The 22838-nt window shown below is 37.7% G+C and overlaps 1 protein-coding gene across 18 annotated transcripts in view; it reads right to left on the reverse strand.

The window, feature by feature from the left end:
* LOC124147971 (EF-hand calcium-binding domain-containing protein 7-like) overlaps window positions 1-18225 on the reverse strand; it is a 45803-nt gene extending 27578 nt beyond the window's left edge. For 10 of the 18 annotated variants that reach the window (XM_046518853.2, XM_046518850.2, XM_046518851.2 and 7 more), the window contains exons 1-8: window positions 18101-18225; window positions 16260-16437; window positions 15729-15794; window positions 15060-15205; window positions 13961-14047; window positions 10622-10642; window positions 5869-5977; window positions 5246-5305 (exon numbers count right to left, since the gene is read on the reverse strand). In XM_046518853.2, the coding sequence (XP_046374809.2) occupies window positions 5246-5305; window positions 5869-5977; window positions 10622-10642; window positions 13961-14047; window positions 15060-15205; window positions 15729-15794; window positions 16260-16419 (649 nt within the window). In that variant the 5' untranslated portion in view covers window positions 16420-16437; window positions 18101-18225. Of the gene's footprint in view, window positions 1-1108; window positions 1175-5245; window positions 5306-5868; window positions 5978-10621; window positions 10643-13960; window positions 14048-15059; window positions 15206-15728; window positions 15795-16259; window positions 16438-18100 lie in introns of all 18 variants that reach the window. The other 8 variants (XM_048399560.1, XM_048399559.1, XM_046518855.2 and 5 more) reach the window with 4 other exon arrangements.
* Between the last annotated feature and the right edge of the window lie 4613 nt (window positions 18226-22838).

Genomic DNA, 22838 nt, shown 5'->3' on the forward strand with positions numbered 1-22838 from the left:
ACCAGACAATCCAGTGATTAACATCATGAGCATTGATCCACAAAATCGGGATACGATGTGATACATCAGTCAAGTCAGCGAGCCTGACAACCTGATCCTGTTAGTCTCCTCTTACGACAAGCTTAGTTGCCTTTTAAGGCAAACATGAGTTGGTGAAGACCTATTCTACCCCGGATCTTCATGGGTCTTGTACATAATGTGACACCCTATCCAAAATTGTACATAATGTGACTCCCTACCCAATGTTGTACATAATGTGTCTTGGTCTACACACCCTCCTCCTGCAAACCAACAGCCATTGCTACTTCATGTTAGACAAGTAAACTCATCAAGGACACCACAATCTCCATCCAGGATATCTGGATTCTGAAGACAAGACAAAACACAGACAGCTCCACTCAAGACAAACAACAACCCAGTCAGAATGATCAGGTCACAACAAGCAACAGCAGGGACGCGTAATGGCCTCTCTCTCGGAAACCAGACATCAACCCCGACCCTACCCTGGACACCTTGCCATCCTTCCCTGAAGACAAAACATCTCTCTACACTAAACACTACAATCCCCACTCAAGACGCCTTGATCCCCACTAAAGACAAAACATCAAACCACACAAAACACAACCTCCATTCCAGACGCCTTGATCCCCAACAGAAGACAAAACATCTCCCCATACAAAACACTACAATCCCCATTCCAGACGCCTTGATCCCAACTGAAAACAATACATCTCTCCACACAAAACACAACCTCAATTCCAGACGCCTTGATCCCCAATGAAGACAAAACATGTCTCCATGCAAAACACTATAATCCCCATTCCAGATGCCTTGATATCCCATACTAAAAACAAAACATCTCTCCACACAAAACACAACAACCTCCATTCCAGACGCCTTGATCCCCAATGAAGACAAAACATCTCTCCACACAAAACACAACAACCTCCATTCCAGATACCATGATTTCCCTCCCTAAAGACAAAACCTCTCTCCACACAAGACACTACAATCCCCATTCTTGACACCTTGACATCCCATACTAAAGACAAAACATCTCTCACACAAAGCACCACAATTTAAACACCAGACACCTGTACAAGTATACCTTCTGTAAATGTGTCATGTGACTGAAGTGATGATATAGAGCTGGACCTCCGTGATGTGGCAGACCCTGTGATACCAGCATGCAGTTAGTTGTGACAGTGATAAACTTTGAACACCCACAGTACCGTGTTCGGAATTAAGCATGAAGGTCAAGAGGTCCTTGTCATAACTCTAATGTTAATAGATAATGAGTGAGTGAGTGAGTTGGGTTTAACGCCGCTTTTTAACAGTATTCCAGTTATATCGCGTCGTGTCAGCTTGATGTGGGAGGAAAGCCCCAAGTGATGCAGGTCTCAGACGTTTACCACTTAGGTGAAACCCACGAGCACGGGTATGGTGCTGACAAACCTAGAAACATAATCGGGGCGAACCGGGATTCGAACCCACAATCATAGGTTTCTGGCGTGCCCAAGGGACGCAACTCTGCACAGCGAATTGCCGCGCCTTAGACGACTGGGCCACCCATGCCCCCGTTAATAGATAAAATCAGGGGTCCCAAGATTCAAATACAAAAGGAACAAACCAAAAAGACCCCAGGATCCCCCTTAATTTCAAACATTGCACTATATAAATAAATAGTATGTAACTTTCATGTCATGAACAATTCAGAGGAAAGTAAACTGTAGTTGATTTGACATCTCTAAACTCAAAATATTGTTTATATCAAGGTAATCTTCTGGTTTTAAAACCAAGAACACCTTTCACCTTCCTATTGTGCCCCTCTATCTCAAAGGCGTCTGTCTTTGGCGCTTTACCTTCCTGGTACCATGGATACAGCCCTCCAAAAAAAAATGTTGTTTTCTATCAAATTGATTTCATGTTGAGGGCGAAATATTTTAAATATTTAATATTTCAGTTTATCATTCAATGTAGTAAAATTGAAGTAAACCAATCTAATTAATATCTCTTGAATATTAGGAATTCTTCATAAATTAACCAACATGTATGGTATTCATGTTTCTTTTGGTGGTGGGTATTATTTGCCTTACTGGAGAGTGGATGTTATGCCACTGTTAGCCTCCCTTCTACTCAACACTACCACAGTTTATGTAGCAAGAAGTGGCTGTCTGCGGCCATTAGTAACGTGTTGTGTGATACAGAGTGTTTGTTCGTTAGTTGTTTAACGCCGCACTCAGCAATATTCCAGCTATATGACGGCGGTCTGTAAATAATCGAGTCTGGACCAGACAATCCAGGATTGACATCATGAGCAACAATCCACGCAATTGGAATCGATGACATGCATAGTGACTATGATTACAACAAACACTGACGTGAAACTCTGGCATTTTGATCCAACCCCATGCATGATGCAAGCCATCTATGATTATACAAACATCATGGCTTTTGTCACATGAACACACCATGCTGAAATACATATCTAGTTAGTCAGAATACGCCATGCTGTTAGTAACCTATCAACAGTTTACATCAGGCTGAATATCCTTGCAGCAAGTTATCACAAAAAAGTGATACTTCTTGTTCATCTTTATGGGGGTAAGAAAAGAATACTGTCATTGCTTGCATACCAGCGATATATATTAATCAAAAGAAGTTGAAGAACACATGATTCTTTCATAGTATTATAGTGAGTGAGTGAGTGAGTGAGTATGGTTTTACGCCGCTTTTAGCAATATTCCAGCAACATCACGGCGGGGGACATCAGAAATGAGCTTCACACATTGTACCCATGTCGGGAATCGAACCCGGGTCTTCGGCGTGACGAGCGAACGCTTTAACCACTAGGCTACCCGACCGCCCCTCATAGTATTATAGCTAGCAGACAGATTAACTATAGTAATATGAAAGAATCGGATGTTCTATAACTTGTTTTGAGTAGAACAGTAAAGAAGCTGAATACAGTGAAACCCCATAGTCTGGACCCTGTTAATCTGGAAAGTATGCCTTCTGGATTATTACTGGTGGGAAAATGTACATGTCTACAAAGTGACATTACTCCAAAACAACCACTCCTCAATCCAGAAAGTGATCTAGGTGACTACTACATCCAGATTAACAGGGTGTCACTAAATCCAGGTCACCCTAAATCTCTTGACAAGATGACGGATTAACAAAATAGAGTATAATACAATACTGATAATAATGAATAAATGACTTTCATCCTGGTCTGTCTCAATTCCCTCCCAATGTCCCCTGATGCTCCAAACCAACAGTCACAACTCGCTAGCTTATGTCACTTAAACATGTTAAAAGATGTGTTTTCAAGAGGACTTACCGTATTCGACGTAATAAGCGCCCAGGGCACTCTCAAAATTAGAAATAGGGGGCTCTTATCAGAATATTATTTTAGTGAAAAAAGAGTTAAAAGATAAAGTTCGTGGTTTATGCTGACAGCCTGTAATGTTTATGTAAGACAGAAACATTTGTCCAGAATTACATTTCCCATAATTACCGTATTTTCTTGAGTATAGTGCGCACTTTTTTTCGAAAAAACACAGCTGTGTAGAAGGGGGTGCGCATAATACACGAATTATGAGTTTGGATGTTTTTTTCCCCCATGGAAAGACATTACCGTGAGCACGAAACACCGGGAATACCATGTCAACAAATCCATACTGAAGTACGCAAAATAATTATGTAATTACACTGTCTGGCTATAAAAAGTGTTCTTTGTATATCAGGACTTATGTTTGTAACTTATTTCATTGATTTTATTCAAAATTCCTTATAATCTGATAATATTGTTTTTATTAATTTCGCCGAAATCGTGTGTGAAGCGATCGGAAGATCGCACAACTCACCGTTATTAACAGCAACCACGGTCAGAATACCGCTATTGACGCCTTGAAACAAACTTTAGTTGACAGAGAATGGATACATATATCATAAATGACATACTTTGACTCGTTAAAAGTCATATTTGTTTTTGTTTGACGATTCTATGTCAACATGCAATTCTCGCGATCACGTGATCATGTGCGCGCGAGCCTTGACGGTGACTGGTCAGACATGTTCCATGTAAAAAATAATACCCGGGAATAGCGATCAGCTGCTTCGCTTAGGGTTATTATTATTTTAAATATGTTTATTAAAGGTTGCATATAATTAAGAAAATAATGGAATATATTATTCCTGATAAATAAAATAGTTTCAGATACAATTGTTGCCGATCCTTGCATTAAAAATCTTATAAAGTTATATCATTGGGTGTGTCTTGACCGAATCACCAGTCGATTCCAAGAAAACGTGTGTACAGCTGATTGCTGTTTCCAGCTTAGTTTACGAGAAAATACGCAAGGTAATCTTAATCCCTAAATATAAAACAATGCCTAGCAGAACAATAAATACTATTTAAACGGTAAATAAACATGTCTGGTGATTTTTTATCTCAAATTTCGAATTTGTACTGACGAAGTTTCTCAGCACCCGTTCGTTTGCCGGACTTCGCTGAAAGGGTACGGTGTAAAAAATTTCTGCGCATAATATTCAAATTTCTTTTTTTCCAAAATATTGAACCCGCTAGAGGGGGGTGCGCATTATACATGGGTGCGCACTATACTCAAGAAAATACGGTAAGTGTGCATTTAACACATGAGTGTGTATTATACGCGAATATATAAGTCTTGTGTACATTGATCAATCGGATGGGGTGCTAATTAGGATTGTTCACTGGCAATTATATTTTATCAAATATCGCCGTGGTCGCTTATTAGAGTGGGGCGCTTATTACGTCGAATATGGTAATCAGTAAATTAAATGTAAAATTAACACAATATAATATTAAAAAGTCATATGAGAAAAAAGAATGATCACAGATATATCTCAAACATCATTAAATCTTCTGTTTGCTAGTTTGAGAATAATGATATAACTGAAGTGTCACCAGCCAGTCTAAGTTTGGTCAATATTCCAAAATAATATCACACAGAAAAGTGTAATGTCTCAAGTTCCAGTCACAGAAGTTACCATTCATCCTGATATAACATATAATCACACATGTACCATAATCAGTGTGCTGTTAGCCTATCTGTGCATTTATAGCTGCAACAAGCGTGGTTAGTAGGTAACTAACAGCATGCATCATTCAATGTTGTCAGTTACTAACAAACAATGGTCCAAGTATTCCTCCAAAAAGCAAGCTATAGAACATGGCCAACATGGTGTCACACAGTCTTACGTTTTACTGAGGCGTTTGATCTCAGTGATGTCCTTGACCCATGAATATTTTCGTCATCACCTAGATCAATATCCACATGGAGGCCATTCATTTCATAAACTCAATCTAAACTTGTTACATAAATTTGTGTATCAAAGGCCACAACAAATAAATTATTTGTTTTATAAATCTCCTGATCTATTTTTAAACTGACAATTCTTGACTGAGGTGAGGAGATGTGTATATGAATGGGGGGTGGGGGGGGGGAGGAGAGTTTAAGGAAAGAGATTGGTCCTAACTTTTTATTTACAAAATGCCCACCTCATAGTTGTGATAGCTGATCCCCCGTTTTTTCATGAACCCCCTTGTCTTGAATATATATCAACATTCTTCAATCTTTGATAATTAGTATTCAAACAGTAATGCCAACAAAATGTATCCTCACTTAGAAAAGAAATATTCAAAGAAGAAATAATTGATTTGTTGTGGATTAAGGGTACATGTTAAAGAAAGCTATAATTCATGACAAGATAAAGTATCCAAATTTTGATTTCCATAAGCCATTTTCTGATTTTTACAAAATATTTTAGTTCATTTTCAAGAACTTCACAAACTGTAAGAACCTGCTGTTTTAACATATTTACCTCTTCTTGGGGTATTACTTGGCCGTTTCTTCTTTCTCTCTTTCTTCTCCATCATCTTCATTGACATCTTCTTACATTCATCTGTCGTGGACATCAGCATGTTGCAGAACTGAAATCATGTCACACCAGATGTATCAGTAACCATGGTAACCATTTATTATTACAATAGAATCAAAATGAATTTGTTGACAATTATATAAACTTACAGCACAGTTTCCCATATTTCGTATCTAAAAATGTAATTTTGAGGGAGGTTTAACATTATACAGCAAATCATTATCAATATGAAAATTGTCTGATGAAACACAAAATTTCCATACCATAATTGTTTGCCAGTGGTTTTCACTGACCATTAAATTCCTGTTTTTCTTCCAAGTACTTGAAATGATTCCCGAGGCATTCTACCTGTATACTGTCTATTGAATGCAGCCCTCCACAGAAGGCATACCAATCATATGGACTATGGACACAATGTTATACTACAATTCCTCAATGTTCAGGTATTTTTAGGAGTAGGCGGTACCTTTTACCCTTGTGAGAAACATCTAACTTTATCTAATTCTATACAAACATGAACATTGGTTTTTTTACTCAGAAGGTATAATTAAAAACATTCTAGGTTCAATAATATCAATTACAAAATCATGTCAGTTGGTAAGCCATATTTTTATGTCATGTTATCCTTAAAAAATAAAAAATCCGAGATGGTATAGCTATAGAGTAACAGTCTAACTTGTCGTGTTTTTGAAAAGCATGTTGATATGATTGATAGAATATGCATTAAAATATTGGATGAATCAGATATTCAAACCATAACATTATTGTTATACCACAGACTATACAATACATCTACATTTATCATACATTAACATGATTAAATATTTAAAAAGGGTTAGTCCAAATACATTCAAAATATGCTGGAGCTACACAATAACATAACAGTTGAGTACACAGTATACACATTGTACATGTTGCATGTCCACGATGGAACAGTCTGATGATGCGGCAAGATGCAAGGGCTGCAATCCCCTGTGAACTGCTAGCACCTACTGAGTGAGTGAGTGAATTGTGATGTCAGCTAAGGTGGAGCGTGACACTTCCAGCTCTAATCACCAAGTGCTCAGCCCCCCCCCCCCCCCCAATTCTTTTTTCTGTTAGTTCATGTCAATTCTAGGGGTGAAACGATACAGCAAGGTCACGATACGATATGTATCACAATATACAGGTCACAATACGATACGTATCGTGATACTCATATTTACGTCAAATCGCATGGAAACTTCTTGTCTAGAAATATTTCAGAGCAGGTTCAAAATGTTATAGCTAGATGTTGACACATTTTAGTAGCAGCTATTTTCAGTAGTGAACTTGAAACACTTATTACAACACATTTCGAGATATTTGACTGACGAAAATTATGGGTGTCATTTTACTAGAAGTAAGTCATTTCTTTTAGCAGGTGTATCCTCTTGTATCAATACAGAAAAAAATATATTGTTTATTGTATCGTTTTATGAAAACTCACAATGCACCGGTACACCGATGTATCGTTTCAGCCCTTGACAATTCCTGCCTTTCATCTGCTGAATACTCCTGACAATCATATTGGTTGCTATATTTCAAAATCTGCAGTTGCTGTTTCCATGAAATACAATGACACACCAGTGGTTGAAAGCACTGGCAACTAGTTCTTCCAAGGGGAGACAAGCATGAGGTACTTGGGGCCTATTGTCACCCAGAACATCCAAGAGAAACAAACAGTGAGTGAGTTGGGTTTAATGCAGTTTTACAACATTCCAGTTATATCATGGCGTGGGGACACACTTTAGACACTAGTATAGGGCTAACCATGGCATCCCCATATTACACTGAACAATGAATACACTTATATAATCATAATGATAAGACTGAACGGAGACTTTCTCAATAAATCAAAATTATTATCCTGATGTAATAATAACTGAAAATAAGCTTGTGTTGCTCTTAGATAGTTATAAAACAGGTTGACAAGGACTCAATATGCTCCTTACAATTACAAAGAAATAGCTGTATGAATGGAAAAATATCTTGATCCATTATTTCATTGAACATGCTTAATGAGATATCTACAGCACTGGCCAATTGATTATTTACCATTTTATGAACATAAAAAACATGGTATAATAATGGAAATATTTAGACACATAAACATGCATATGCTGCATGCCTTGTGGAATGAGAGATGCATGAATCAGGGAGATACACTCTTGCAGTGAGCACCTTGAACCACCAGCCTGAAGCCACAAACTGATAACATTTATCATTTCTTTGGCAGGCTTTAGTTCACTAAAACACATTTGGTGCAGGCTGCTTTTGAAAATCCCTCATGCTTTCACAAAAAAAACAACACTTTGAAAACACATGATCAGTTATGCTTCTGACACCATAATCATGATAATAACAACTATAATATGCATTCAAACACTAAAATATCGGGATTATGTTCACTCTGGGCAGTGTTCACCAGGCCTACTTGATCGTTCAACCACTGCTGGTTACCTTAGGAGTTTATAGATTTAGGATTTGATATAGCTTTAGGATGTTTAGGATATACAGGAAATCTAACACCAAATCAGAAATAAAGGAATAAAACAGTGTTTAGGGTTAAAAAATAAAAAAGTATAACCAAACTCTTTTTGAGTAAAGATGAATCCTGTAGTCCTGATACAATTATAGAGAACTATCTAAATGGAATCTGTGACTATACCACAGATCACAATACCAAATGTTCAGTGGTTGAGTACACATTAAGCCTGGTTTTGTGAGGAGGGGATAAACTTGGGGATTTCACGGGGAAGGTTCAGTATGATATGCAAACCAGGACTCCTTGGATGAACACATGGAGGTAAATGTCCCACGCCAGCATGTCATTTCAAGTGGGTTAGTCAGACAATGCCATTACTCATGTCAGTGATAATACCACCATGTATTTAATACTCAGCTATAATTCCCCCATGTATTTAATACTCAGCTATAATTCCCCAATGTATTAAATACTCAGCTATAATTCCCCCATGTATTTAATACTCAGCTATAATTCCCCCATGTATTTAATACTCAGCTATAATTCCCCCATGTATTTAATACTCAGCTATAATTCCCCCATGTATTTAATACTCAGCTATAATACTCCCATGTATTTAATACTCAGCTATAATAACCCCATGCATTTAATACTCAGCTATAACTCCCCAATGTATTTAATACTCAGCTATAATTCCCCCATGTCTTTAATACTCAGCTATAATAACCCCAGGTATTCAATATTCAGCTATAATACCCCCATGTATTTAATACTCAGCTATAATTCCCCCATGTATTTAATACTCGGGCATAATTCCCCCATGTATTAAATACTCAGCTATAATAACCCCATGCATTTAATACTCAGCTATAACTCCCCCATCTATTTAATACTCAGCTATAACTCCCCCATGTATTTAATACTCAGCTATAATTCCCCCATGTATTTTATACTCAGCTATAATTACCCCATGCTTTTAATACTCAGCTATAATACCCCCATGTATTTAATACTCAGCTATATTTCTCCTATGTATTTAATACTCGGGCATAATTCCCCCATGTATCTAATACTCGGGCATAATTCCCCCATGTATTAAATACTCAGCCATAATTCCCCCATGTATTTAATACCCAGCTATAATTCCCCCATGTATTTAACACTCAGCTTTAATTCCCCCATGTATTTAATACTCAGCTATAATTCCCTGATGTATTAAATACTCAGCTATAATTCCCTGATGTATTGAATATTCAGCTATAATTCAACCCATCTCTTTAATACTCAGTGATAATTCTCCCATGTATTTAATACTCAGTGATAATTCTCACTGAGTTGAGCATGTCGTGTAACGGCATCAAGTGACTTCCTTACCTGAAATATCATGTGCACCATAATTGTACACACAAAGTCACTTCAATAATTATATGATATCTACATTCTCTTATAATCACGATAATTCAAGTACATGCATGTTCATTTTCTGACGTGTGGTGAAAACTGGCACACTTTCTTTGCAGTGAGAAAAGTACATAACAAATACAAACACATTATTCAACTAGCCTACAGTATCAACATCGATTCAAGTAGGTTTTACATGCATAGGTATGTTTCATAAATATTTTTCATTTGATTGATTTTTGTAATAAACACTTTATAGTGCCTGAAGTAATGAGAAAATGACCTGAAGAAAATATTTCTTAAATATAAGCCTTCACATGGATATTTATAATAGAGTTCATCTCCAAAAAGTACTACATGTACTGTCATTACAGTAATCAGTTATTCACTTCCAGTTTGATCATCCTATACTGAGGTATTAGTTCAAACAACAGTATCATCATATATTCATGATCATGATGATATTAGTCTTACAACTTATAATCGTGTACTAACATTTACATCACACACTTGTTTGAGCACAAATTACCAACACTAGAAATCCACAAGAAGCTTAGGGTAATAAAGTCACATACCTTTGCCATGTTTCTCATAATATAGTCACACTAGATGCATTTGACAAAACAAATAACACATTGCCACTCTCGCCCATACAACATGTAGGAAGTAGGAAAACATACTTGAAATATCTATTCAAGCTAAATGCATGATGAGGAACAAGAAACATGACAGTGAAATTTGACACATGGAATAGGAAGGGATGAAAATGTCTACAACAGAAAAGGGTACCTCAGAATAGTAGAGAATTCTCTAAAAGAGAGAGGGATGAACAATATATACAGGGTGCGTTGTGAGACATAGTAAACATGTCACATCATCTTACAGGTACAAGATCAAAGTTACATTCATTTACTATGAATTATATTAATGTATTTTCACATATCAAACTGAAGTCAGATAAAAAAAATATACTTGGATATCTGATGTTCCACCTTTGACACTGACAGGATCATGTTTGGCAGAGAAGTACAGAAATGTAATCTGTCAGAAATGAGAATACAGAAATGTACCCAAACAGGGCCCACTTGCATAAAGCGATCTTAGCGCTAAGACGATCGTAACTCCCATACTTTAACATAGGCATACGATAGTCTTAGCGCTAGGATCGCTTTGTGCAAGTGGACCAAGGTCACTGCATAGCACTGAAGGCATTGGTCAAATACATTTAACTGCATGCGAAACTGGTTCCACAGGAAAACTTCATTTGATAATCTGTTGAGTTTGTTTTTCACACTCTCTTTCACAGCTCAAATCAACAGTTCTAATCAAATCCATTTACGTTTGACAGTACAGTCACCATTGTCTAAAAACAATTTATTCTTGTACATTGTGAGTTTTGGCCATATTTTACATGACAAGTGCAGTGGAAGACGGTCCTGCTGAGTTGCTCCAGAACTGTGCAGTGGCCAGACAGGGCAATTCTGTATACCGTATTTGACGTAATAAGCGCCCAGGGCGCTCTCAAAATTAGAAATAGGGGGCTCTTATTAGAATATCATTTTGTCGAAAAAAAAGATAAAAAGTTGAAAGATAAATTTCGTGGTTTATGCTGACAGCCTGAAATGTTTATATACGAGAGATATATTTTTCCAGAATTTAATTGCCCATAATTAAGGTTGCATATAACCCACGAGTGCGCATTATACGCGAATAAATAAGTATTGTGTACATTGATCAATCGGAAAGGGTGCTAATTGGGATTGTTCACGAGCCAATATATTAGAAAATATCGCCGTGGGCGCTTATTAGAGCAGGGCGCTTATTACGTCGAATACGGTAATCATGTTAGCCTGGGTACCTTTCTGTACATAAAAAAGTACCCCTAGCACATTTCTGTTGAACCCTCCTACCCAACATTCAGCCTAATTACAAAACCTACAGGTTTTCAATATACTGGAGAACATACACATATCAGTAAATATTGAATAATATAAGATAGCCACTGAATTCTTAGTTTTTCAATATTGACATAAAAGAAAATGATGTAGGCTATGGATATGCTTATTTCAAACAAAGTATCATAAATATTAATATTCACGTGCCATGTGTGAATGGTAGTGTGATCACTTTCACAGTGTTCATTTCATTCATTTAGTTAGTTCAATGTTCCAGTCAGGGTTAAAGAATTACACTTTCTTCAGTTCTTTTTATCTGCAGCCACATTCTGACAATCAGTCTTACGTAGTTTCGAAAGAAAATTAAATAAACAAAGCACTTTCATCTGCTTTTGTTTCTCAGGGCATCACAGTGAGTGAGTGAGTGAGTTGTGTTTTAAACACCACTTTTAACAGTATTCCAGTTATATTGTGGCGTGTCAGCTTCATGTGGGAGGAAAGCCCGAAGTCATGCAGGTCTCAGACGTTTACCACTTCGGTGAAACCCACGAGCACGGGCATGGTGCTGACAAACCTAGCTCAGGGCATCACAAGCTGATTGCCATGTGTGACACGACACGAGACCCAAAAATGGGCCTAGTAATTGAACCATCAAATCAAAACATGTTAAACTTATCATTTAAGGCTTTGAGGTTACAATACATGATAAATGTATTCCAATTGCTAAAACAATTGAACTTGGCATTGAATTACAGTCAATAGCCAAAGTATGATCAAAAACATATTTTATTCCTTAGATATTATGTTGCGCCCTTATGGTGCAGTGACATTTATTTTTTTGCACCAATGAGGAATTTTGTTTGTAAAAGTCCCATGGCTGCACTCTGAAACGTGCTTTCAAATACAGCAAACCTTGTTAAGTTGAACTTCATTTAATCAGTATACAATGATGAGGAAAATGTAGGTATATTGTCCTGACAGAGTATTTCTTTGTTCTCAGTTGTTTGACATGCTTCAGTTGAAGTCAGACGAAAGCTTTGTAGCTTTTTGCTGCACATTGATTACTGTTAATCTCATTATAATCAGATTGTGATGCTCACTACTGCTACACAAAGATATTTCTGATGTGACCTGTAATGGAATGCTTTCAGATCTTTGTTTAGCAGTAGTGGCCACTAATATTGATTTTAATAAGATTCCCTTAGTGCAGAAATATCTGTCATTGTATCAGAATGTTGGATAGCTATTGGTATATATGCATTACACATATGCATGAATCATGAATGCATACTGCACAATGAAAACATGATTCAAATGTTATTGTTACGTTATTCATACCATATTTGAAACATATTACATGTCAAATAACAGCAGTAGCTTGTCTCACACCATCTTTCCGAGGCAAGCGTGTCAAAGTCTAGTTTTCACCCAGCCATTTCAAGCCTCCTTTCCTTGGCTCTATTCACGTGCCCCTTCCCATGTAGAGCATAAGTTGTGCCCCTTGTGATGATAACACGATATCCAAGCAGATAACTGTTCTTATTTTGAATGGCTTCACAATGATGACGACCATAGCAGATGGCCTGGCCGATCAGATAACGAAAAGATTCAAGATTTCATCCCTGACAGACATACAAAATGACAGATTGCCACAGAAAAGATACTTATTACTGCCGCATTTCGCTCTTACAACAATAGAGGCTCATGGTCCCACATTATCAAGTAACACTGCACATAGTGGTAACATGAAACTCTCAATATGGGTAGTAAAAAAAATAGCACTGAATCTCAGTCACTGCGATAAGCATTCAGTCACTTGGGTTAAAATACAAATAAGTTTTCACTCAAACATATAAAAGGCACTAAGTACTTGGTAGAATTGACTGAAAACTTGGAAAGACTTTGAAAATATATGACTTCGATCAATTGTTTGAAAAGTTTTCAGTGCACATTTGACACACAGAACCTGGTTATTGATTTTGTAGAATGTTCAGGTTGGACTATTGATATGTGCGATAGTCAAATCCTGACTGCGTCTAGTACAGAATAGTAGGCTTGAAATGGCAAGGGCTGACATACCTTGTTAAGATGGTCTCAAACTTGCATAGATTGACATAGTTTCGATGATGCAAAGAACTTAGAAATGAACAAAATTTCATTGTAACTGAAAATGAATATTTGATATTGGTTCTACAATACATGTACCATGTATACAGTGTGTTGTTTGTCTTACCTCTCCATAGTCCAGCTTGCCATCTCTGTTCTCGTCAACCTCATCAATCATACACTGCACCTCGTCTCGCGTCATCTTTTCGCCTCTCTGAAACAGAGAATTATTTTCAATAAAGGTTGCACAAGCTGTGACACAATGGCTATCCTTGCTGCTTCAGGACTTATTGTGGCATCATCACCTGATTACTTGTAATAAACATACCAGTCGGTTGAATTTCCACTTGCTTTAGACATTGTTAAACATTGGGTCAAGGCGACCTGTAAATAATAAAGTCTGCACACGACAAACCAGAGACTGATTTTATGAATGTCCCATGCCATTTAAGGATTGAAGTTGTATGTATTAGTCTTCATCACCTGATGAAGACAGTGCCTCACGTTAGCAAATTCCATGATGCATAAAGCGCTTCATAAAGTTTGCTCACATGAAGCACTGTCTTCATCAGCTGATGAAAGTCAATAAATACAACTTCAATCCTTATATTGACAGATACATCAATCATAACAAAACAATCCATTTTAACACCAAACTTTAATTATTTAAAGCAAACCATTTCAACCCGGAGAGTTGCTTTTTTCGTGACATCATCCATCCCAAATATTCCATGGGAGTTACATCCCTTAGTTTTACACAAGGCATAAAATGGCATTTAATATATTGGGCAATATCAGCAAGAATACCATCAATACATTTGTAAGTATCACAAGAGTATTGTGTTAAAAATTACTACACACAAAAAAGGTCCCAAAGCCCTAATTGCGGTACCTGTAAAAGTATGTGTGTTTGTGTAGCTTAACACCCCACTCAGCAATATTCCAGCCATATGAAGGTGGCCTGTATATAATCCGATCTGGACCAGACAATCCAGTGATTGATATCGTGAGCAACAATCCATGCAATCAAGATTTGTACCCGCCTTCAACCAAGTCACCAAGTCTGACTACCGATCCATTGCGCTGCCTCTTACTCCCAGCATGGGTTGCTCGGGACCAATTCTAACCCAGAATCCTCCTGGGTTGACTGTTGACACTTGTGTAGTATGGAAGTCCCTACATGCTGGATGCTAAACTTTATGTGATAATGTAAGGAAAATACTAACTGTTGTCAGCATTCTGAACAACTCATCCAGGGATATATAGCCATCTCCGTTGATGTCAATCTTGCGGAAAGCTTTCATCAAGTCATCTGTAGTTGTGGCATGTTCCCGGCGACAGATGTTGACAAAATCATCAAATGTGAGATAATCTGGGAAACAGGAATCAAAGTAAATAAGAGAAGCCAACTACAGAAAAACCATGTGATCAATGTTGACCTGTGTCTGATTCAAGCATTCATTTTCAATATGTCTGCCATGGTGACCATGTAGGAAATTGTACATAATGGATGTCATATTGTGAGCATGCTTTCATTAAACTATTGCAGGACCGTCAGCAGAACTTTTCAGAACAGAAGATATCTCAAAGTGATATACTGATGCAGAATATCAGGGGTTTATCTAGTATGCCAAAGTACCCTTGGCAGGCAAATTAGGAAAAAGTATTATTTTGTTCCAAATTGTGATTTTTTAAACTGTGTAAAATATAAACATTTTTTTACATGTGAATACTCTTCATGCATTACTCCTGACTAAAACTATTACAACTTAAAATTGGGAGATGCTTAATTCCAATTTTGGGATTTTGTATTGACATTTGCTGCAGACCCTGGCTGAATATCGGCCTCTGAACAGGTGTTGATAAATCTCTTGAATCTGTAAACTCAACCTTACCTGTTTCATCTGTCCAGTACTTAGCCAGTATTTTTCTGGTAGGATTTCTTCCAGACTGCTGCAGAACTAGATAACAAAATCACAACTACTAACAAACACAATGTATTTGTTTGTTTGCTCATTGTTTTACACTGCACTCAGCAGTATTCCAGCAATATGATGGGGGTCTGTAAATAATCAAGTAAGGACTAGACAATCACAATTGGGATACGAAGACATGCATCAACCAAGCCTGACCACCCAATCTTGTAAGTCGCCTCTTACGACAAGCATTGTCACCTTTTACAAAAACATGGGTTGCTGAAGACCTATTCTAACCCTGATCATCACAGGTGACTATTTAAATGACTAAATAGGTTTGTAGAAGGTAAATACACAAAATATATAATCAAAGGTTTATGAGAGCAGTACATTTTCAAACAAGTTAAATTAACTACACAAGATGCTCCATCACTACTGATCAGAACCTGCCTTAATTTCAAGAATGCAGAAATCTGTGCAAGTAAAATTACAGTTTTCTCTCAAACCTACCTGCAGATAGATCATATTCAGAAGAGATGACATCCTTGAGGTCATCATAGACAGACAGGTAGGCTGCTTTACATTCTACCTTGAACTCTGAATCATGGGCAGACGATCCACTGCTTCTATGTGATGCAGCTGAAGATGGACGACTGAGTCGGCGAGACATCTCTATTTGACTTTATAGCTGAAATAATATTATCATGTCATGGCAGTAAACAATTATGGATTATGAAGTTCATAGAGTAATTCCTCAAGAGTAGTGAGTGAGTGAGTATGGTTTTACGCCGCTTTTAGCAATATTCCAGCAATATCAAGGCGGGGGACACCAGAAATGGGCTTCACACATTGTACCCATGTCGGGAATCGAACCCGGGTCTTCGGCGTGACGAGCGAACGCTTTAACCACTAGGCTACCCGACCGCCCCTCCTCAAGAGTAAATACAGATAATACTAGGACCAAAATCATTCATAATTCTTCACTATCTTCAATACGCAGCTGATGTGTCTAAAATGTCAAAGTTTATTAATTGAATTATTTGCACTTAAAAATGTGTGCATGTATGTATAAACATGATAATTGTAATGTTCATCATGAAGTCTTGCAAACACCACTTTGCACACTCTATATGTTATACTGTGTTCAATCTGGCAGCTCATGATTACAGGAGTTCTAGTCCGGGCATATTTTTAATAGTTCCTAATAGGGCTGTTACGATTCACTCACGTATTCAGTGAATCGAACCATATCCGAATTGTTTTCGTTGTCACTAGAATTGAATATTTACGAATATGCAGTCATGTGCATCTACATACCCTGTACCTAAAAATATCCATAAGAACATATTATATGCAGAGATTTCTTCAAAGACAACACTCATATATATAATTTGACAGTATTGTGGTCACCGGTGATTGTCGTATTTGAGCAGATACTAGTACCTGGATAAATGCAGTATATATAATATATAACATATTAATAATTATCCAACCATGTCAAATAATTTATGTAGTTATTTTTCACTGAATATAATAAATTATATATCAACTGCTGACTTGTTATTGTATTTGTGAATAAATATTTGTATATTCGTTATATGAATCGTGTTCGCCTCATAGTGTATTCATTGCAGCCCTAGTTCCTAACATGAATTCGTTTTGTTTCTCATATTTGTACATAAGGGTCTGCCTTCTCTCACTACTGAAGGGGCGGTCAGGTAGCCTAGTGGTTAAAGCCTTCGCTCGTCACGCCGAAGACCCGGGTTCGAATCCCGACATGGGTACAATGTGTGAAGCCTATTTCTGGTGTCCCCCGCCGTGATATTGCTGGAATATTGCTAAAAGCGGCGTAAAACCAAACTTGTAATGTATTTGTAAAACATAAGAACACAACATCACTCACTCACTCCCACTACTGAAAACAAATAGAGCAATGTAAGCATCAAACTACCAAAACATCACCAACACGTTTTTGATCATGCCCTATTATGATGAACATCTATCTGATGAACCAAAGACGTATATACAATCTCTATACGTCTTCGGATGAACAGATCTAATAAGTAGGCCTATCTCAATCAATCATACTACTCTAATAATAAAGATTTTTTCCCCAAATAATATGTTGCTCGCCACTCTTAAAAGTATCCCAAAGCTGCCCTACATGAAAACGAATATATGTGGTTGGATGACATAACTCTCATAATCATATGGTCTATTGACTATGGCTTTAGACTTCTTTTGGTAGCCAGTAAGGGCCGGTACATTATCTATACGTTCAAATCAATTTGATCGACATTTGGATATTTGAAAAAAGCGTGAATGGTACACTAACAAAGTATTTATCTTACCGACGAGGTAAACTGCATTGATTTACCTGTAAAATTCGTTTTTAAATTCAGTTCTCAAAGCATAGCAACTAAATTGTTGATGTTATACCGGAACAGACTTGTTCGGCGCGCATGCGTTAGAAGCGCGCACTTCCCTTCCTCAAAGGGGCTATACTCTGTAAGGACCTGAAACGTGATAAGCGCAGTCGCGACTGAATATTATTGACCATTAACGTCATTTTGAAGAAATCCGTTAAAAATATTATAGGTAGTAACATATTAGCTATAGGCACATAAGTACACATGAGTACACTGTTGTATTATTTTAATTGTAAGAATTACTCCGGCACAAAATAAATCAACACAATCGAAATGATTACATATTCCCAGAGACTATATATCTCTGATATTCCCAATGAGTCTTATAAGGCTCTCTGAAAAGAACAACACAGTTTATGTGCAGATGCGGGGAGGTGCAGGTTCCGCCGAAGATTATTTGCATTCATCCTGCACTGTATTAACTTGTAATCGTAAAATGTAACCCTCTTTTTGCAAAAGAAATGTATCCGCACATACGGTTAGATACGATTTCCGTCAAGATTTAAGGTTAATTAATTTTGTTTAAAACCCGTTTCGTTTTTTTGTTTTTGATTATAGACCTACGTTCAATATACATGATTTTGTCGACGAAGTTTATTGGCATTTATAATTCCAAGAACGACATCGTTAAAACAATTTTGCTTTATCGAAACCAAATTAATATACTGTATTTGATAAATGAATAATTACATGTACACACTCTTCATCTTTCAAATACCCATTATGTGGTGATGTATAATGTAGGTTAATGACTATGATCATCACAGTGACATAATTTCATTTAGCTTTACATGTCCAAGCGCAAAACGTGTGTATTTTGTTATTAACTAGTGCGCCTATGAGCCATATATAATTCCTTTTAGAATAAGGATGTATATGTTTCTTTTTACAGAAACACAAGGTTGTTCATTTCACTTCTGAATGTCAACATTGCGATGCTCCTTGGTGATCGTAGTGAGACACTGGACTCCTCTTGACGTATCCCCAATCTCATTAAAATCAGATCTTAGTTCTCGCTACCGCTAAACAAAGAACTAAGATCTGATTTTAAAGGGCAAGTTCACACGGAAATGAACCAATTTTTCTTGTACTTTTTCCACATTAAAAGTGTTAACATAGAAGTGTCATAGACAAAAATATATAAACATCATATTTAATTAACATATTTTTTGCATTAAAACGATTTATATTTTTCACATTTACCAAGTGTTCTATTTCCATAACAAAAACACCATGGCTTATGCCCCTTGCAATATGACGTCATTGGTGCCAATTGATAAACATTATGACGTCATCATGCTTTGTTAGAGCCGCTTCACGTGGTGTAGGTACAGTTTTGTGCTTCTAGCGTCTCAGATGCCAGCCAGAATTGTGTTATGCTGAGTCACCACTGCGCCGGAGTGTGTCGTAGACCATGTTGTTTTACGGCAAACTGGTCCTTGATATCTTTTGCGTTAAGAATAGACAGGGACCCAGTTGAATTGGCACCAATTACGTCATAATCTAAGGGGGATAACTCAGGCCTATTTCGCTCGTAAAACGAAGGCCTCATAACGACATATCATTTTAACACTATTGTGAGCTTCCTACTTTCACTGTGAAAAAAAATGAGCGTATATTTTCAAACACAGATACTAACTAATTCTAAAATTGCGTTTTGTTTAGAAAAAGAAAGAAAGTGATTTTTGCGTGTACACTTCCCCTTTAATGAGATTGACGTATCCCGCTCCTAAGCGTTGTGATTATGATGATGACGTCATGGATAATGGTCGATTGTGACGTCACCGGGGATTATGACGCTATCTTTATGACGTCACTACTTCACTTGTATGTCTCACCATGCTAAGCAACACCGTATGCTGTGACAACCACGAGGCTCACTTTGCTGGGACGCTTGTGTCAACATCATTTCTTCCCCACGGACATATTCAGGAAGGTACGTTGGCAAATATCGATTTTACACTGGGTGTTCAGTTGTACCGACAGCAGTAGTTGTTCTGAACTAGTGTTTGCCATATGGACGCAAAATTCAATCCAACCCCGTGTTCTAACACAACTTCCACCATGTTGGTTTCATGTTGCTAATAAAAGCAGAAAACGACTCCTCTCTTATTGGCATGGTTTAATATGATTTAACTCTCGATATTTAAGATCAAAACAAATTCATAAACATCGAGAAATGGACAACAATATATAAAAAGTATTCAATGAAAACTAATGGCGTGCGGCAACCTCATTTGTGACATCCATCTTTGGCAACTTTGGTTACATTACATTGACTGAAGAAAGCTTTTACGTAGCATTTATGTCAAGCCGTTGTGTGGGCGACAGGAACTCCCACCCCCTTGTTATTTTAGCGAGACTGAAAAACTTAGAAACCCTTACAAAAATGGTGAAGGTGTCCGGTAAAATGCATTCTTACCATTATTATACCATCCATGGAATAACTAAAGTGATAACTGTTAATAATTGTGGTTCAGTGGTTGAAAGAAAACGAACAATATCAGAATATGTATATGGACTGCCACTGCCCTAACATTATTGTTGAACCCAGTTATTATATAAATCGCTTTAATTCTGTATGCATAATACATTTTATCACCCATAATTGAAGCGAAGGACGGTTGGGAGCCGAGAACATTTGCCCATCGAATGCTGTTGAATCATCCTCTCAGATGGACAATACAAAACCAGGTGGTTCTGGCGCAGATCCACACATGCATCTTCTCAGGCCGGAGGTATGTGTGTACTATGAGTATGCCAAACCCACATTATATCCTACGGTTACACACATATGTCATTTATATCATCTTAAAGTCCTGATATCTCTCTTCTTCTTGATATCCATAGTAAGGTGTTCTTTCCTTATACCATAGTAGGGCGGTCGGGTAGCCTAGTGGTTAAAGCGTTCGCTCGTCACGCCGAAGACCCGGGTTCGATTCCCGACATGGGTACAATGTGTGAAGCCCATTTCTGGTGTCCCCCGCCGTGATATTGCTGGAATATTGCTAAAAGCGGCGTAAAACCATATTCACTCACTCACTATACCATATTAACGTCTTTGGCAAGAATGGTTGACTGATTAAAACGGTTGTTGTCCGAGATATTGATGACCCTCTACTAGAACATGTGAGCTAAGATATGATGTTTTTTTTTATATCTTCAGTCTTCTCTATGCCATCTACGAAACCAACACTCTGTGTGCAAAGTCCCTGGGATGTCTTCATATGGACCAACTGACAATGTGGAACTTGCATACCGCGCATGTCTACAGACACCATATACATCAGACCCCATACAATCTCAAAGGCTCACGGAGCGCGTGGTATCCCCAGTGAAAAGCATAGCTCATACCGGCACACCACCCAGGATAAGATCAGCGCATAGAACAAGGTCCTTAAAGCTACACCATTGGTGCAGTCCAAGAAAAACACCCACTGAGGTCAAAGCAATGTTTGAACCCCAGAGTGAAAATCAAATTAAGATTAAAGACAACCCGGAAGCCGACAAAAGCCATAGGATTATGCGCATGCCTGGTGTTGCTTGCAAGTTATTTTGCATTGATGACACCTCGTCACCGGACACGTCCATGTCACCTTTAGATATTAGCATTTTGTCTGATGATGATTCTGACAATCTTTCTCAAGTGAATCATTCTGGTTTCGACGGAACATCTCAGATCTATGACAAGGTGGAATCAGTTACAAACAAGGAGGTTGTACAAAAGAAGCGCCCTGTTTACTCAAAATCTAAGCTTAAAAGGTATTTTGACACAATTACGCACCAAAATGAGACACACATATATAAACCAGAAAAGGGCAAATTTGAAAATGAATTTATGGTTGGTAAAACATTGGAGGCTAAGTTTTTTAAAGAAGCTGTTGAAAAGATACTCATAAATTTAAAAGACGATTTTGATTCAGTTGGACAGAAAGATCTGATTATTCCAATATGTGGAACTAAGTGTGATGTTTCATCAAGCGTTAGTCAAGGAAACGATCACCACCTTGCTGAGGAGCGTCCACCAGGAGAATCAAATGACACACATGGATCCACAGAATTAGAAGGTAATTCTACCCAGGAAATTTCAAAATCTGAAATAATTCGTAGAAGACGAAAACTGGATGACATTGACCTCATCTCTAGAATTGGCTGCATCTTTCAGGAGTTTCATCTGAATTATGACCTCACTCTTCTGCCTCAGAAGATCCATGACGAGCATCACGTGATGTGTAATGCTTTGGACCAGACGATGCCAGAGAGTGATTACGTCACTGATCACGTGGTAATGCTGCAATTGGAAGCAAACCTTTACCGACTGACATCTGGGGAACTGGCGTTTGATATTCCGGTGTTTTAGTTTTGCGTAAAAGGTGCTCGCGTTGGTCTAAATTGCCGGCTTCCGAATGTTTCCCCCCCCCCCCCCCCCCCCCCCCCCCACACACACACACACACACACCCACACACACACACATCGAACTGATCTAACGCAATTCCCCGGGACTGGTTGTTGCCTTTGTTATTGTTTTTTCCCAGTGAGTACCCGGATGTATAGCAGAAATCTAGACTAGTTCGCGACGTCTGCTGCGCCATTCGTAAGCGCATTTGTCACTTTTATGGGTAGTAATAAGGGCGTATGGTCACATTGATCAACAAAATG

This window comes from Haliotis rufescens, unplaced genomic scaffold (genome assembly GCF_023055435.1).
Source record: "Haliotis rufescens isolate VD_foot unplaced genomic scaffold, xgHalRufe1.0.p SCAF_2, whole genome shotgun sequence".
NCBI classification, from domain to species: domain Eukaryota; kingdom Metazoa; phylum Mollusca; class Gastropoda; order Lepetellida; family Haliotidae; genus Haliotis; species Haliotis rufescens.